This window comes from Prionailurus viverrinus, chromosome C1, assembly GCF_022837055.1.
Source record: "Prionailurus viverrinus isolate Anna chromosome C1, UM_Priviv_1.0, whole genome shotgun sequence".
In the NCBI taxonomy this organism is placed as follows: Eukaryota; Metazoa; Chordata; class Mammalia; order Carnivora; family Felidae; genus Prionailurus; species Prionailurus viverrinus.
In genome coordinates, this window is record NC_062568.1 from 160,417,823 (window position 1) to 160,435,811 (window position 17,989).

At 42.1% G+C, this 17,989-nt stretch overlaps 1 protein-coding gene across 3 annotated transcripts; it reads right to left on the reverse strand.

Moving 5' to 3' along the window:
- Window positions 1–1,176: 1,176 nt before the first annotated feature.
- Window positions 1,177–17,658, reverse strand: LEPROT (leptin receptor overlapping transcript). Of its 3 annotated transcripts, none has more exons than XM_047871495.1 (4): window positions 17,492–17,658; window positions 12,467–12,542; window positions 6,654–6,840; window positions 1,177–5,012 (listed from the first exon to the last, which is right to left on the reverse strand). In XM_047871495.1, the coding sequence occupies exons 1-4, from the start codon at window positions 17,499–17,501 to the stop codon at window positions 4,896–4,898; spliced, it is 390 nt and encodes a 129-aa protein (XP_047727451.1). In that variant the 5' UTR covers window positions 17,502–17,658; the 3' UTR covers window positions 1,177–4,895. The 3 variants fall into 3 exon arrangements, with proteins under 3 accessions (XP_047727451.1, XP_047727450.1, XP_047727449.1); XM_047871494.1 differs by lacking the exon at window positions 17,492–17,658 and adding an exon at window positions 17,096–17,206; XM_047871493.1 differs by lacking the exon at window positions 17,492–17,658 and adding an exon at window positions 15,672–17,077.
- Window positions 17,659–17,989: the final 331 nt, after the last annotated feature.

Genomic DNA, 17,989 nt, shown 5'->3' on the forward strand with positions numbered 1-17,989 from the left:
ATTACCCAAATTTTGATAAAGAGATCACCAACAATAAAGATACTGTGCAGCCTCAAGATTAGGACCACTTTGCCTACACGGACAATATTGAACAGGGATAATTATTTCAAAATGATCATCTATTAATTTTGCACTATGCCTGATGACTACACAGAAATTAAAAGGAATTGGAATTCATTCTCTACAAAGTTACACATTTTAAAAAATGTGGGGTAAGTCTTGAAATTTAAATTCTTCACCAACTTTAGTTCTTTTTTTTTAAACAGACATTTGTTTTCTACTTCTTTTTGCAAAAACTGGTAACTTCAGTGGAAATTTTTAAGAGCCATTTTAGGAAGTCAAAGGAGAAGATAACTTTCCAATTACAATTACCGGACAAGACCTTTTTATTCACATTTAGCTAACAAAAAACAAATAGGAAAGTGTGCTGTTTTTTGTTATTGTTGTTGTTTTTTAATCTCAAAACAGGAGATGCTGATAAATACCAGGTGCGTGATTTCTCCAGGCACCCATTCCCAGCCCCAGAGGAATCTCCATGCATCCAGTGTGCTTTCTAAATGAAAATGTGTATGTACAAACCCTTAAACCAGAGAAGTTTCCTTGGGAACTGTTCTTCTTTTTATTGGCATTTTATAGGTATGTTGGTATTACTAAATTTCTACTAAAACTTTAGCTTTACACTTAGTTGGGCAAAACAAAGAAATAACCAGCTCCGTTTGTCACCTAGCTGCCTAACCCCCACCCCCCCACCCCCCCACCCCGTGAGAAAGACACCAGCTCTTCCCCAAACGTTCGGTGCAAAAGGATACATTACTCCTTAAGTAGTATTTTACATCAGTTCATTCTTTTTCTGTAGTGCACAAAAAAAGACTCTTCAGGGTATGTACAGCGTGTTTTTAAAGTATCAAGTGCTCTCTCTTTTCCAATACAGCGAATTATTAAGCACGCCCCGACAGCCACGTCTCCCAACAGGATTGTGAGCCACAACACAGGTGTAATTAGGGCCTGGGTTCTTTCCAGTTTGTGCATATGCCTGGACGGCTTCTCTTCAACCGCAGTAAGTACAGGCTCAACACTAGTCACATGCACGTTAAGATTATCCAAACAAAAACACTGGGGAAATCAATCTGCTAAAAATTAAACATTTTAATTTAATAACGTACATAAAAGTCTTTGTGAAAGTATAAATAACAAGTTTTATTTAAAAAATAATCGTCCTCATCATACATATATAATGCAACCTAAAGCAGTCCTGGAGATCGTTCACATCATGTTTGGGGTTACACGTATCACTGCTCTATTCCGGTAGCATGGCCACTACAAAGCACCTTGTGATTGTAATAGCATAATGAGCTATTATGCACTGGGATTTTTGCAAATAAGGTATTTCATGAGGCAGAATGGGGGAAAAAAATTAAAACACACAAGTTACATCCATTTACAGAAATAACAATTTCTAGTTGTGAACTAATTACTATGCTTGAAAAATGCTAGCATCCGTATAAAATTTGGCCAAATTATGGTGCAAAATCTGGATTTTTTGCAAACTTGTCATATTTTTGTGACATCTCCTAAGCATTTCCCTGAGAGCATAAGGAATGGTATTAACTTAATGAAACATTGTGGCCTCTAGAAGAGTCTTCATGAAGGGAATACCTCAGAGGTAAAGATTTCTTGATGACTGTAAGAAAAATCTGTGAGTCCACAAGTGGAGGAACAGGAACAACCATGAAAAGTACGACCAGCTGAGAACCCACCCAGAGGAAGGGATGAGGAATGAGAGGTTTGCCCCTAACCCATATATTACCCTTCTATAAACTGCTGGGATGCTTTTTCACTGTACTTGGAAACACTACCATTTTCTGTGAATGAGCCGTTGGGTTCCAAGGCATTCCCCTGCAAAACTGCAGCTGCCACAGGCGTGGTCACTACACACTGGGGGCACTGGTAAGGGCTCTAGATGAGGGGGAGATGAGCACAAGTCCTCCTTTCTTTCTGGGAAAGAGGTAGACCAGACTGCTTTCTTCTTCACACTGCACTGTATCAGCTATAATAAGAAAATGGACTGGGTAGAAGTAGAGAGGTGGGTGATCTGGGAAAATGAGGAGCCCCAGGAGGTGGGGCAGGCTGGGAGGAAGGCCCCTTGTCATGAGAGGAGGCCAACAAAACTCAAGGGAATGTACTTGGACCCCAAGGGCATTAGGGGATGGAAAGTGGCTGCAAAACTTGAAGACCTTTGTTCTCAGGAAAAGAGGTGGAAACTTCCGCTTTCCTTTCTCCACCCTGTCCATGCTACCCTGTTTCCAAGACCCAAAACTCAGGCAGGTACCTTGAGCATTGTAAGCCAACTACATCAGGGTTTAGCCTCCCTCAGAAGGCTTGGCCTGGGCACTCAATCACCAGCCTCCCACTTGCTGTGCGAAAGTGTTTCAAAGTCTGCCTGTAAACCAGTTGTTTGGAACATGATAAAGAACTTCTTCATAAGATTACTTACTTGTCAGCAATTCTTTATGTGTATTCTTAGTTTTAGAATGTAAGCAATGTGCTTTGAATCTCCAAAATATTTTCTATGGCATACAGGAAAAAAAATGAACTTTTTATAAGGAAAAAGAAATGCCCAACATGTGTGTCATCAAAAGGAAACTTCTATATTGTACATTCATAGCAATACTTCCCACTGGCATTTATAATGACACTTAAGCACTAAAAATAAATGTTTGTTTTCAGACACAGAGCAAATCCAACAATCTATCACTTCAATAAGCCATTCCATTATTAGGGAATGGCTACCAATATTCTCTATGTGTACTTTATATCATTCTGGAAGTACAATCAAGAGGCAATGCTTTATTTAAGGCTACATATTAAGGCTACCTTGGTTATCTGAAATATGAAATATGTATAAGCAACAAAGATACTTTTGTCAAAGGGAGTATAAATTAAACACTATTTCCGTTTTAGGAAAAGAAATGCTATTACAAGCCAACTAGACATTCAAAATGATATCTTAAAATGTATTGCTATTCCTGTATTGCTCAAACTACCCATTTCAGAACACCAAGAGATTCTTACTTTATTTTTTTTTATCTTTTAAGCAAGGCTACATCAGAATAAAGACTTTTGAAATTAAACTTTCTTTTGTGTTAAAAGAGAAATTTATTACAATAAAGTAAGTGCAAGTGTTATTAAAAACGCTGGCTAAAATTATAAAGTGTTTATATAATTTTTCTAATTATAAATATTGGAAATAACGTCAACAATTCTATATGTACAAAGAACTTTGAAAACATAAAATCAGGTGATGGGTATTGAAGAGGGCATCTTTTGGGATGAGGACTGGGTTTTGTATGGAAACCAATTTGACAATAAATTTCATATATTAAAAAAAAAAGAAAACATAAAATTATGCACAAGGCCACAATATAACTGCACATTATCCTTTTAGGTTTCACTTTTATCTTCTCCTAGTCCCAGACCATTCCAGAATACGAAAAGATATGCTAATTCCTCAGATTCCAAACTTCAAAATTTTAGTGTTTTCAATGCGTATCAGTTATCACACATTAATAATCCTTTAAAATCATTGTATTCTCATCAAGTGGTTCTAGTTCCCATATTTTCTTTATAGATCTTGGACCAAAAGTTGAGCTAGAAAAACTGACTACGGGATCTAGCATGGCACGTACTCAAAATGATTCACTTAAAAGTGGCAGGGGGTTTTATACATATATATATAAAAAGATCTACAAGGCATGAAAGACAGTACGTAGCGTCTTTGGGCACCCTCTGTTTGCTTACTTGGCTCCTGTTCCTGTAGGAAGGAAAAGTCAGAGCCATGAGGAAGTAAAGGCAAATCAGAACTGCTGGGAGTGTGTTGGTTTGGAGGGGGGATGGAGGTGGAACGCAGTACAGAGAAGGAGCTGGGGAGAAGTGTGTGATTATAAAGGGAAGTTAGAAAGTATTACCTATCTGCTCTTGCCCCCCTGCTAAAGCAGGGACTGGTTCCAGCCTGGCCTCCTTCGGTACAGCCCAGTTACTCTGTTACTTTGCAGTTATTCTGTTTCCCCAGCTCTGTGAAAAGAGCTATTGCCTTTCAGACAGTGAAGACATAACTGTTCCCTACTGAGAACAATTCCACAAATGTGAGGAACATACAGGTTTGGACATTTCACAAATACCAGAGAGACTCTGAAGTAGGCCTCAACATGAAGGCAGGTGAAACAATTTTTACAAACGAGCAGCTAATACCCAGAGAGGTTAAGAGGTTCGACCAAAGGGAAGACAAGGACACTAGAGGTGATACTTATTCCCCTATGACAGCACTTGTCAAACTTTAATGTGCATGTAATTCACCTGGGAGCTCATCTAAAATGCACTGGATCTGTGGAGGGGGTGGGGGGGAACCTCTGATTCTGTATGAACTGGCTCCTAAGAGATGCCAGGTGCTCTATGGACCACACTTCGAGAGGCAAAGGTCTACAACACAAAGAGGGAGCCGCTCTGTCTCTCTGGGCCACAAGTATATCTTGGAAGTCCTGAGTAGAACAGACTTGCTCCAGTGCTGTCTGCTTACCCACACTCATCCCCAGGCAAAATATGTAAATGCATCCACACAAGTGAACGGCTGTGTACAAGACTGTGTTAATATATCTTCTGAGAGCACCATGACTATATGAAGAGCCAAACAAATAAAAGAATTCAACTTGAGTACATGGAGAGGTCTATTAGCTAGAAACAAAACTGAGCTTTCTCTCCTGTAGTCCTTCTTACAGTGAACATGATATAAAGGTATAAAAAAATAGCATAGGAAATTTCATAGTAAAAGGCCACATATGCACACAAATACATATAGCATGACTTCTAAGAAATAAGATGCAATTTATCAGAATAAAGTGCTACCACTGCTCCCAGCTAAAATCATCTCCTCTTCCAAACACAAGGAAAAAACCTTGAATTGTCAGGAAAATGACTGCATTGCCTGCCAGCACAAGGCCACAGGCTCCCCATTTGATCTGAAACACAAGGAAAGAGGATTAAATCTTTACTTTCTTCATATCATACTCTTTGAAAATCTGTTATTTTCTGCATTAGAATCATCCAATGAAATATTACATAAAACTGCTAAAAGGCTTAATAACCTAACAGGCAGGAGACAGTGAACTATTCAGTAATTAGCCTAATTACTTCGTGATGCTTGATAATTAAGTCTGTATCATCCTTATCATTTTCCCCATTAGACATATTTCTCAACATGTTTTCAGTAGACAATGATTGCCTTAAGTAAAATAAAAGCACCCAGAATATAAAGGGTCTAATTATAATACCGGGTACTAAAAGATCTATACCCATTGCCTCCTCTCAGGAAAACAGGAGTTGCAGAGAATTATGGATTGGTCTGTTTCTTTTCTAGGCAAGAACAGACTTTAAATAATAATCTGCATACAGCTTCCCAGCGTGGCAGATAGTTCTACAGAGGCGCAGTAGGGGATGAGAGTACCCTCTAGTGGGCATTTTGTTTTAATTTAAGCAATAGAAAGAAAACATCAATGAAAGTTTCTTCATAAAACAGAAATCCTTACAGCCAAACTTAAATATTAGTCTACAGCACAAGGAGAGTAAGGTCTTGAAGATTTTGCATTCAAAAAGCTCCAATGCTTCTCATTTAAACAGAGTTCAAACGGCATAGCATTCAAGAGCCTGCGCAAGTGGGCTTCCCCAACCTTTCTAGCCTCCTTCTCAATCACGTCCTTTTGACTCCGCCATATTGAACTGCTATTTATTCCACATATTGCATTTTCACACTTGGGTGCCATTCCATAGAACAGCCTTCCCTACTTGAATCAAAACCTTATTTAGCCTTTGAGGCCTACATCAAATGCCAGTTGGAATTTCTCTCTTCCTGCTGCTCCTATGGTGGTGTGATCATGTTTCAATTATCACACATAATACATTCATAGTGTACTTACCCATCAGGCTAGTTTCTGTGCCTCTGGGACACAGACAATGTCTGGCTCTTATTCCTGGTATCTTACAAATAGCAGATGTCCCCAAGATCCAATGCCCCAAATAAGAGTTTCATGAAATTGAAACAGTATGTAGTTAGGGGGAATAAAAGCAAGTAGCATGAAAAGCAGTGAACATTAAAAAAGAAAGAAGTGAATAAATTATACCCACAATGTGTGTTTTGGAGACAAAAAGAAAACAATTATACTGGATATGAAGATGGCATCTTATTCACTGTATCTTCTTGTAACCATGTAGGTGTCCCTTAAAATATGCCTATAGTATTGAGTTGGAAACTGTGTTCACGATCCTATATGCAGAAGAATTTGATGTGATGTTCATTTTGGAACCAGAAAAGCATTGCTATTACATTCTCTGTGGATCGCCCTAAGAGGCAAGGATTTGATAAGCACAATTCCAGAAAACAGTTTAAAGAGCAAGAAATCACATGCCCCGGCTAAAAGTTGTGAGAGAGACAAAGAAAGCATTCTGAAAACATAGCCAAGGCACTGATAGGGAGATCTAAAATGGAAAAGAGAAACTACAAACACATCTGGATTTGAGAATTAAGCCTAAGCAATGGCAGTGAAACTGATGTTCTGAAGTAAACTCAGCAACAACCGAGCAAAACAATAGAAAACAAAACTTACCACAGACACACGGGCAAGAATAACAGGAAATCCAAAGGCAGAAACAACAATTCCAGTAGTGAAAAAATATGCCAGCTCCCGACAGGCACTACTTGTGGCATCAGAGTCATATGTTGCTCTTTTGGCAATGAAATGGGGGATGGGAGAGATGGCGTGAAATATCAGGACAAACAAGGGCCAGTAAACGCTGTCGGATGGACCCAGAAGAAACCCAAAAAGAAAAGTTACGGTTACATTGTAAAGACATGCTGCCATTTCAAAGTTAGAATTATCTTCAGCGTCTAGGTCAAACAATTATTAATTTAATGGTCAATGCTCGTACATGAGATGATTTATACCAGGAACAGGTAAGGTGCAATGATTAAAAATTACTAGTCCAGGGATGCCTGGGTGGCTCAGTCAGTTAAGCATCCGACTCTCGGTTTCGGCTCAGGTCATGGTCTCACAGTTTCGTGGGTTCAGGCCCCTACATCAGGCTCTGTGCTGGTAGCGTGAAGCCTGCTTGGAATTCTCTCCCTCTCTCCCTGCCCCTCCCCTGCCCGTGCTGTGTCTGTTTTTCTCAAAATAAATACATTTTAAAAAAATTTTTAAAAATTACTAGTCCATTAGTATGTCGATACCTTACCCTGTGTTAAAAAAAAAAAAACAACTACACAATGTGTAATCAAGAATCTTTATTGTTTTCTGTTATTCCTGAGCTGTAATTTCTTGAAGGCAGAATCTTCACTCAGTCACCTTTGCTTTCCCTATAGAACGCAACACAGTGCACCCACTTAGCACCCACTAACTCAACAGAGATCTTCTGAGTGTATACACGTTGGAAACCTTTCAATGGCTTAGTAAAACCCAGATTCCTTTCCCTGGTCTACAAAGCCTTCCATGATCTGGCCAACTTCTCCCATTTGCATTGTGCCATCTTCTCTTTATATACTCAGTCAGTAGCCACGCCAGCCTTTTTTCTGTTCCTGAAACACTCTGAGCTCATCCCCATCTTAGGGCCTCTGCACTAGCAAAACCCTCTGCCTGGAACTCTCTGCTCCCTGTCTTCTCGTTGGCTGGCTCCTTCTTGTGCAATCTAAGCTGAGAGGCCTCCTAAAAGTGGCTTTCCCTGATCATTCAATTTTATTTATTTTTTATTGGAGTATAGTTGATGCTTTAGTTTTTGGGGTACAACACAGTGATGCCGACAACTCTATGCAATATGCAATATTCACAAGTGTAGCTGCCATCTGTCCCCATACATTGCTATTATGATACCACTAACTATATTCCCTATGCTGTGCCTTTTATCCCTGTGACTTAGTCATTCCATGACTGGAAGCCTGCATCTCCCACTGCCCTCACATTCTGCCCAACCCCAATTTGTTCTCTTCAATAAATGGTAGTAGGAAAACTGAATAGCTACATGCAAAAGAACGAAGCTGGACCACTTTCTTACAACGTACACAAAAATAAACTCAAAATGGATTAAAGACCTAAATGTGAGACCTGAAATCATAAAACTCCTAGAAGAAAACACAGGCAGTAATCTCTTTAACATCAGCCTTAGAAACATTTTCCTAGATATGTCTCCTCAGGCAAGGGAAACAAAAGAAAAATCAAACTACTGGGAATACAGTAAAATAAAAAGCTTTTGCACAGTGAAGGAAACCATCAATAAAATGAAAAGGCAACCTACTGAATGGGAGAAGAGATTTACAAATGATACATCCAAAAAGGGGCTAATATCCAAAATATACAAAGAACTTTCACAACTCAACACCAAAAAACACCTACATAATCCAATTAAAAAAGGGCAGAGGACCTGAATAGAATTTTTCCAAAGAAGATATACAGATGACCAACAGACACATGAAAAGATGCTCAACGTCACTCATCATCAGGGAAATGCAAATCAAAACTACAGTGAGATATCACCTCACACCTGTCAGATGGCTAGTATCAAAAAGACAACATGGGGGCGAGGCGCCTGGGTGGCTCAGTCGTTTGGGTGTCCGACTTCAGCTCAGGTCATGATCTCACAGTTCGTGGGTTCAAGCCCCACATCGGGCTCTGTGCTGGTATCTCAGAGCCTGGAGCCTGCTTTGGATTCTGTGTCTCCTTCTCTCTCTGCCCCTCCTCCACTTACTCTCTCTCTCTCTCAAAAATAAATAAACATTAAAAAAAAAAAAAAGACAACATGGGGGCACCTGGGTAGCTCTGTCAGTTAAGCATCTAACTTTTGACTTCAGCTCAAGTCATGATATCACAGTTCATGAGTTTGAGCCCCATGCTGGGCTCTACACTGACAGTGCAGAGCATGCTTGGGATTCTCTCTCTCCCTCCCTCTGCCCCTCCTCTGCTCATTCTTTTCCTCTCTCTCTCTCTCTCTCTCTCAAAAATAAATAAATAAACTTAAAAAAAAAAAGACAAGATATAACAAGTGTTGGCAAGGATGTGGAGAAAAAGGAACCTTTATTCACTGTTGGTGGGAACGTAAATTGGTGCAACCACTGTGGAAAATAGTATGGAGGTTCCTCACAAAATGAGAGTTACCATATGATCCAGGAACTCCTCTACTGCATATTTACCCAAAGAAAACAAAAAAGCACTATTTCAAAAAGATATATGCACATCTATGTTCACTACAGCATTATTTACAATAGCCAAAATATGGAAGTAACCCAAGAGTCCATCAACAGATGAATGGATAAGGAAGATATACATGGAATACAGAATATTACTCAGTCATAAAAAAGAACAAGATCTTGAGACAACATGGATAGACATAGAGGATATTATGTTAAGTGAAATAAGACTGACCATCCATTTTAAATACTTCAAGTTACCCTTGAGCACATCACCCTCTTGACTTTTTGCCAGCATTTATCCCTATTTGATATTTCCTTGTTTATGAGAACAACAATCTAATTTGTCTCAATCAATCACCATTTATCCCCAGGGCTGAGATGAGGTATTCCATTACCACTTACTGAATGAACAAAATGAATTTTAAGTATGGAAATCATAAAACTAAATATGCTTACCAGTACAAACTTTAGATATACTCTAATCTTTATTGTAAGACATAATAATACCATAATGCAAAAAAGTTTTCTTCCCAAATTTTAATGTTTTGTATTTATTAAAAATTGTCATTTGCTTTTCAATTACATTTGCTCTATAAATACTTCAAAAATATTTTTCTCCATCAGTCAGATGTTTATTATGCTTCATTCCTTGAGAGAAAAAAAAAAAAGGAAAGTCTCTATTCACTTTAAAATATCCACATCACAGTAATACACGGAGGGCCACCCCGACAGTCAGCACCTCTAAGCAGAAGTTGTGACAAAGCTAGACTGTAATGAAAGCTTATTTCAGCCACAGATCTAGGAGTACGGGACAGCAACCAAAAAGCAAGAAGGGGAAATGCCCTTCATCAAGAGGACTCAAGATGTACACACTGAATTCTAACTCCTAATTCTAAACTATAGGGATTATAGTGGGTTTCAAGAATCACCAAATAATATTGTTGAAGGGGCTGTTAGAGATTATCTAGTTCAAAGCCTTTATTTTACCAGTGAGGAAACACAGATACAGAGACAAGAAGAGGTCTGGAAGAGACCCAGCTATGACCTGACATGCCCACAGCCAGGAGCTCTTAATTATTAACTTCCTAGAATATAGTGAGAGTTTTCTGTACAACAATCTAAGGCACTGTGTTCCCATTCATAGTAAGCGATCAATATTCAACTATGAGAACTATTAATGTAGAAGCAACCTTGTTTACATACAAAATTTGGGTATTAAATATACACTATTCAGAAAACGTGTAAGCCAGAGATTGGCAAACTTTTTCTGCAAAGGCCAAATAGTAAATATTTTAGACTTTGCAAGTCACGGGGTCTCTGCCTCAACTACATAACTCTGCCCCTGTGGTGCAGAAGTGGCCAGAGATGGTACATAAATGAGTGTGGCTGTATTCTGATAAAACATTTAATTTCAAAAACAAGCATCAGGCCATGTTTGGCCTGTGGGCCAGTTTGCTGACTCCTGATGTACAGGATAATCCTGGGTCACCATCATTAAATATAAAATTAATTTCTTTGTAGTACCAGTAAATGGCTCGTTTTTTTCAAAACCTTATAGAGATCTTAGAGAATTAGAACACCTGGATTTAGAGTTGGTTGTAGAATAATGGTCAAGAGAGTGAGAACATGAGTCCAATCTCTGCCACTTAATGCTGTGCGACTTGGGTTAAGTCTTTGACCACGCTGGGCTTTTGTTTCCCAGCTAGAAATGAGGATAATACCTTATATCCTTAAAAACCAGACTCTGGTAACAGCTGCAAACACTCTGGACAAATAGAAGTTATTGCTTACAACCGGCTCCCTCTTGTGTTTAGACAATCTCTGGCCAGGACTGGGGTGAGAGATCTGAACTCATCAAATGTCCCAACAACTAGCTCCAGCTGGTTTAAGTTAGTCCCAGCATCTCCTGTGCAGTTAGATGCTCAACCAATCACCTGGGAGGCATCCCAGAACCCTCTCCCCCTGCTGAACCCTGACATCAGCTAACAAAACCTGTTAGTTCTGCCACCTAGATCTCTCTCTTTCCTTTCATTTCATTCCTACTGCCACAGCCTGACATTTTGCTTGCTTTATGACAGTAGTGCCCTACTGCGTGTCCTGAGGGCAGTCTCAGCACCTTGCTATCCACTCTTACATTTTGGCCAGACTGACTTTTTTCAAACAGAAACCCCCTCACCCTCCAAACCTATTCTCAGGATATTTTTCCAGCTCCTATGGCTTGAAATGTAAAATCTGACCTCTTTTACATGGCATACAGTGCCCTAAAGACTGATTGACTCTACATCCTTGACCAACCCTTCTATTGCTCATCCCAGCTACACTCTATGCTCTACCATAATGAACCACATGTGGTTTCCTGGAGAGTCTCTATGCCTTAATGTCTGTGGGCCTGAGCATATGACTTTCCTACTGCCTGAAGTCCTCCTTCCCCAGTTTCCGGCATGGCCTGCTTCCTTATTTTCTTTGCATTTCTGCTCACAAGTCACCCTCTCAGAGAGGCCTTCCCTGACCACCCTCTCCCCAGTCTCTGTGCCCTTTATCATTTATTCTTCATAACATTTCTACCTCTGATAGAATGGACATTTTTAAATCTGTTTAGTGTCCATCTCCCCCATTGCAACACAGACTCTGAGAAAGTAGGACCTTTGTTCTTATTTCTTAATCTCCAGTTCCCATAACAGTGGCTGGCATGCTTGGTAAGCACTCAACCAAGAGTTGTTGAATAAACACATTTTGGTGAATGTTCCCACTGCCTGGAATGCCCTCCCCTAACTCATCAGCCCCACAAACTCTTATTTAGACACAAAGTCTCAGCTTAAAGACAACCGCTTCTCTGCAGCCCTGCCTGACTCTCCCAGAGAAACTCAGATACACCTTCTCAAAGCTCTCCGTGTACTGTGCACATGTCTCCACTACAGCTGTCATCTTCCGGACTAGACCGACGCCTGTCTGCCTCTCAGGCACAACTCAAATTGCAAGCTCCTTGAGGACAGGACTGTATCTCTTCCTTTTTATATCCCCAGCGGGTCCAGAGTAGGTGTTCAAGAAATGCTTACTAAATGAATACATCAAGTCTAAAAAGAGCTTTTCTCTGCAGAAATATAACTGACCCACGAATGGACCTGGACTTCACTAACTCATTGGTTAGAGCCCGGCGCTAAATTCACTAAACTTGCTAACACTCACAGGAACAATGACAAACGCACAAAAACAAGAATAGTTCTTTTTGAAATGAACACTTACCCATAATCTTCTAAGGCACATCCCAGCATAAGAAAAGTCAGCCCAATAGCCCCACTGAAGGATAATGCCACAAGAGCTGTGAAAAATAAAACCAAGAGTTAAAAGGTCCCAATCAGTGGTTGCCAGGGACCTGAGGGAAGAGGGGAGGAATGGGAGTGCCTACTAATGGGTATGGAGTTTCTTCTGGGGCATGGGGCGGGGGGGGGGGGGGGGGGGAGGGGGGGGGTTGTGTGTGTGAAATGTTCTGGAATTAAATGGTAGCGACAGTTGCACAAACTTGTGAATAAACTAAAAACCATAGAATGTTCCACTTTTAAAAGGTTAATTTTATGGTATGTGAGTTATATCTTAAACAAAAACATTCACTTAAAGAAGTAAAAGGTTCCCAATTTACGCAAATGTAGTGATTTATTTCATTAGTTGACATCACATTTGACTAGCAAATGACTGCCTGTGTCCACCACTTTAAAATCACTAGGTGAGAAAGGTCTCAAGCATTTTCCAACCCCTATCTAATATATAAATTCCCTCTATTTGTCACAAGAGGCCAACCAGCTTGTCTGCACAACTCCAGTGAAGAGAACTCACTACTGCCTGAGGCATATCATTTCCTTCTGATAGTATCTAAATGCTGAAAATCCTTTCTTCAAATTATATCCAAAACTGCCTCACTGTAATATATATATGCCCTTTGATCATTCTGTCTCTCCCAACCCCAGTACTTCAAGTATTTGAAGACTACTTTCATGTTTTCACAGAAAATGACTCCCAAGTAGTATCCACCAAATAAAATATTTATTCCCTGCATTTGTTCAACACTAATCGCTGAGGGAGTAGGAACGTTATTTGTCCTTGTCATGCTGCTGAGTGGGAGACAGAGTATCAAGGCTGTTAAAAAAAAAATCCTGAGCTCTGAGTCACCAACACGGGTTCAAATCTCAACATTGCCACCAACTGGCTGTGTGACCTTGGAGAGAAACTGAACCTCTTTCAATCAAATTTCTCACCTATAAAATGGGAATAATGGTGCCACCTTATCATGCAGCTTATGAGAAGTAAAGGAGATAATCCATGTGAAGTGTTTGGCAAAAGAAGGTGTTCCATAAATAAATGCTGACTGATGAAGGTACTTGCTCATTTTAGCAATATTCTTTGCTAAAGGTATAAATTCAAAGCATCAGACACAATTTAGCCAAATTTTCTTCTGAAAAAAATCCCTAATACTCACAATTAGTCATTCACTAAATTAATTAACATTTTGATTGATTGCTTCCTTTTACTTTAAGAGATTTAGGGAGACTGTTTTATAGGAAGATGCGAAGGTGCTTTTTAAAAACATCTGGAAGTATACAGACGTTAGGGCACAAGACTGCCAATTTTAATTTTTGTATTCTTCCATGTCATACATGTCACTTTTTAAAGAAAAATGTACAAAAGGAACTTTTCGCATATTGTTTCATTACAGATGGTCTTTTCTTGGTTGGCACTATCCCTTCCCTGTGCCTGACCTTTTGTATCACTCCCTTCTTCAAAGCTAGGAACCAGAGACCTCTTCTTTCCGGTCTGTGACACCCATCTCTCAACGTTCACAAATGTATCTCCAGTTGATTGATTCTTTTTTCTTTTTGGGGGGAATCAACATCCTCTGCCATATTTTAAAGTTGGAGCTAACAAGGAATCCAACTTCATTTCTTTAGACTGTCCTTCTGCTGAGACATTGCGTTTGACCCAAAGTTCCCTAGTATCACGAGGGCCCAGCCACATCTGATGCTGCAGCCCAGAACAGGTCCTGGGACCTAGGCCTGCACCTCCAACTCCAATCTGGACTTCTCTGCCCAGGTAGCAAACAAGGACCTCAAAGTCGACATGTATAAAACCCAAACATCCCACCCTCTCCTTCCAAACACATTCTTCCCTTTAAGTTCTATCCTGAAAGACCAACCAACACTGTCATCACCTTCTGTCTTACAGAAGATCACCAAGTTAAGGTGACTCAACCTCCCAGGTGTCACTCAAAACCACCTCTATACACTGAATGAGCGTGTTCCCTCCCCAAATTCATGTTAAATCCTCCTGCCAATGTGATGGTACTTAAAGCTTTTGGGAGGTGATTAGGTCATGAAGGTGGGACCCTCATGGATGGGATTAGTGCCTTCATAAATGATACTCCAGAGCTCCCTTGCCCTGTCTGCCATGTGAGGACACAGTGAGATGTCTATGAACCAGGAAGCAGACATTCACTAGACCCTGCATCTGTTGGCACCTTGATCTTGGACTTCTCAGTCTCCAGAATTGAGAAACAAATGTTTGCTCTGTAAGCCATCCAGTTTCCGGTATTTTTGTTAGAGCGGCCCTAAAGGACTAAGATACCCACCCTCTTCCCTTGAACCCTCTACTACTGCCCTGGTGCATGCCCTCACCATCTCATGCCTGCCTCCAACCTTGATTCTTCCAATCCATCTTCCACACAGCAGACAGCGATCTCTCAAATACACAACGCTGGTGTCACCCCTTCACAGCCACTTTCACAGCCTACGAGTTGATCCAGCACAATTCTCCCCACTTGGAAAAACTGTCCTTGCTCCCTCCTTAGCCAGGTGACACCTTACTGATGATTTAGATTTAGATTTAGATTCAGATTTAGATTTAGATTTAGATTTATAGATTTAGATTTAGATTTAGATTTAGATTTAGATTTAGATTTAGATTTAGATTCAATTCAAGAACTGCCTTTTTCTCCCCAGAGCAGGGTTAAGTTATCCCATCTGTGTTAGTTTCCTGGGGCTGCCATTAACAATGTACTACAAACTGGACCGTTAGAACCACAGAAGTTTATTTTCTCACACTTCTGGGGGCTTGACGTCTCTAATCAAGGTATTGGCAGGACCATGCTTCCTCTGAAGGCTCTAAGGAAGAATCTTTCCTTGCTTTTTCCTAACTCGTGGTGGTTGCTGGCAATCTTTGATGTTTCCTGGCTTCTAGCTGCATCAGTCCGATTTTTGCCTCTGTCTCCACACAGTGTTCTCCCTGTGATTCCATGTGTAAATTCTGACACCCCCCCCCCCTTTTATAAAGACCCTAGTCATTGGATTAGGGCACACTCTAATCCAGTATCATCATCAAGTTAATGATAACATCTGCCAAGACTCTATTCCCAAATAAGGTCACATTCACAGATACTGGAGAGTTAGAACCTTGAACATACCTTTTGAGGGATACAATTTAATCCATAACACCATCTTTTGTGCTCCTCCTGTTATCTAAGGACACCTTGGACACTTCAACAGTAATATAATCATTTCCAGTTTTGTCACCCAAAAATAACTTTTATCTTTTTATCCCAAGTCACAGGCATACAATGGTCCCTCAATCTGTAAGATAGTTCACCCCTTAGTGAACTATCTGTAGCTTCCTTCCCTTAGTCCTTTTCCATTTCATGGTCTTCCTTTTCACTACATCACAATTTCTAACACATTCACACATAAACAGTATCATTACTTGATAGTTTCTGGGCATGACTAAGCACAGCGCAGTCCAGTACTGGGATACTATCGGTCACCCCTTTTCTGCATTGTCTTCAAATGGACACGTTACACACTGGACACTGTCCAAGTAAATCACATTTACTAAACTGATGGTGAATATAAAAGTCAGCCAGAAATAATGATACAATGTGTCTGATAATAGCTCACATACTCAGATAAATTTCAGAGTGCACACACATGCATGCAAATATATCGTATACATGTTTATAACAGATGTTGATTAACTAGGAAGATCTTTGGTTACCAATTCCAAAGATGGAAGTTAACTCCAACATAGAAACAAGTTACACTACTCTATTCAAACATCAGAAATCGAATGGTTTCCTACCAAAATAACAGGAAGCCTTCCAATAGCCTCTCCTACGGCTGCCATCCCCCACTTCGCTAAAGTCATACAGATAAGGGAAGCGGCGTTCTTGGTACCTCCTTTACTGCCCCTGTAGTTGAACACTCTCTGTACAAACACTACTTTCTTGTCTGTCCATAGATGAATAAACACTAAAGAAAGCAGCGATAACATTCCACCCAATCTATTCTATACAATTATGAGAAATACAGCATTTCCGTGGGCTTTCTGTTGCCTGCAGTCAACTCTGCCCAACTAGGAAAACTCATCAGTACCGAAAGAATTAAGAACCCCGGGGCCGAGAAGACTGAAGACAATGGCTGCTCTAGAAGAAACTGGAAACTGCGGAGCGGCAGGAAGAGGGAGGAGAGGCGTCAGGGTGGACATGTCGGGAAATGGAAACCCAGTCGGTTTAAAACTGAGCAGAGATGGGGGCGGGGGTACGCTCCGAAGTACTGAGGAGCCTAGAGGTGATGCTCCTGGTCTACCCGGGTCTCCAAGAAGGGCACCGCTCCTGGCTCGCCTGGAAGGTCCCGGAGAGACCGGCAGGAGCGTGCAGACCAGTGAGGTTCCACCCGCATCCCGCGGGGCAAAGGAAGAGGATGAGCGCCTCCTCCGCCCCCGGAGAAAAGGGGAGAGCGGCAGGCTTGGGGGAGGCCGTTCCCCGCCCACACGCTGAGAGCGCAGCTCCAGGCTTAGCCCGGGACGGCGGCGACACCTCACCGCAGGACCAGCTACCTTTAACGCCCGCCATGTCTCCCGAGCTGGGGCCGCGGCTGCTTCCGGCTTCCTGCCACGGCCCGCCGGCCGCCCAGACCCGGCCCGGGGTCGCACCACGGGCCCCAGGCCCGCCCCTCCACGCAGAACCCCGCCCCTCCACGCAGAACCCCGCCCCTGCCGTTTCCGATCCTTCCCGCCCCGCCACACAGAACACGCCCCTGCGGGTTCCAGCTCCTCCAGCCCCGCCCCCATAGCCCCGCCCCTGCTGGTCTCATCTCCGCCTGCCACGCGATGTAGAGCCCCGCCCCCTGCTCGTCCGAGACCCAATTGGCAGAGCCCCGCCCCTGCCTGTCACATCTCGGCCAGCCCTGCCACGCAGAGCCCCGCCCCTTGCCTGTCGCGATTCCTACCTACCCAGCCACATAGAGCCCCGCCCCTGCTTGTCCAAGCCAGCCACGCAGAGCCGGGCCCTTGCGGGTCCCTGTGGGCTCCAAGTTTACTCCAACCACGCACAGCCCCGCCACTGCCAGTCCCGATTACTCCCTGGCACGCCACTCAGAACCCCGTCCTGAGGGTCCCGATCGCCTTTTCCCCTCCACTCAGAGCCCCGTCCCTCTAGGTCCTAAGCCCACTCCCTCCACGCAGAGCTCCGCCCTTGCCACGCAAAGCCCCGCCCAGATCGTCCACAACTCCTCCCCCGGCTCGCAGAGCTCCGCCTACCCCGTGATCCTGGTCCTGGGCTTGCCCCGGAAATGCACTCTCAGCCTGTAAACCGGGTCTTGTTCCCGGAGCCTTTATCCCAGATCCTGAGCCCTACACATAATCTGTTAACCTGCCCTACACCCATCCTTTTCAATCCGTCGGCTGGGGCCTCGGCTCCTCCGGGACCGCTGGGTCCGCGGGCCAAGACGC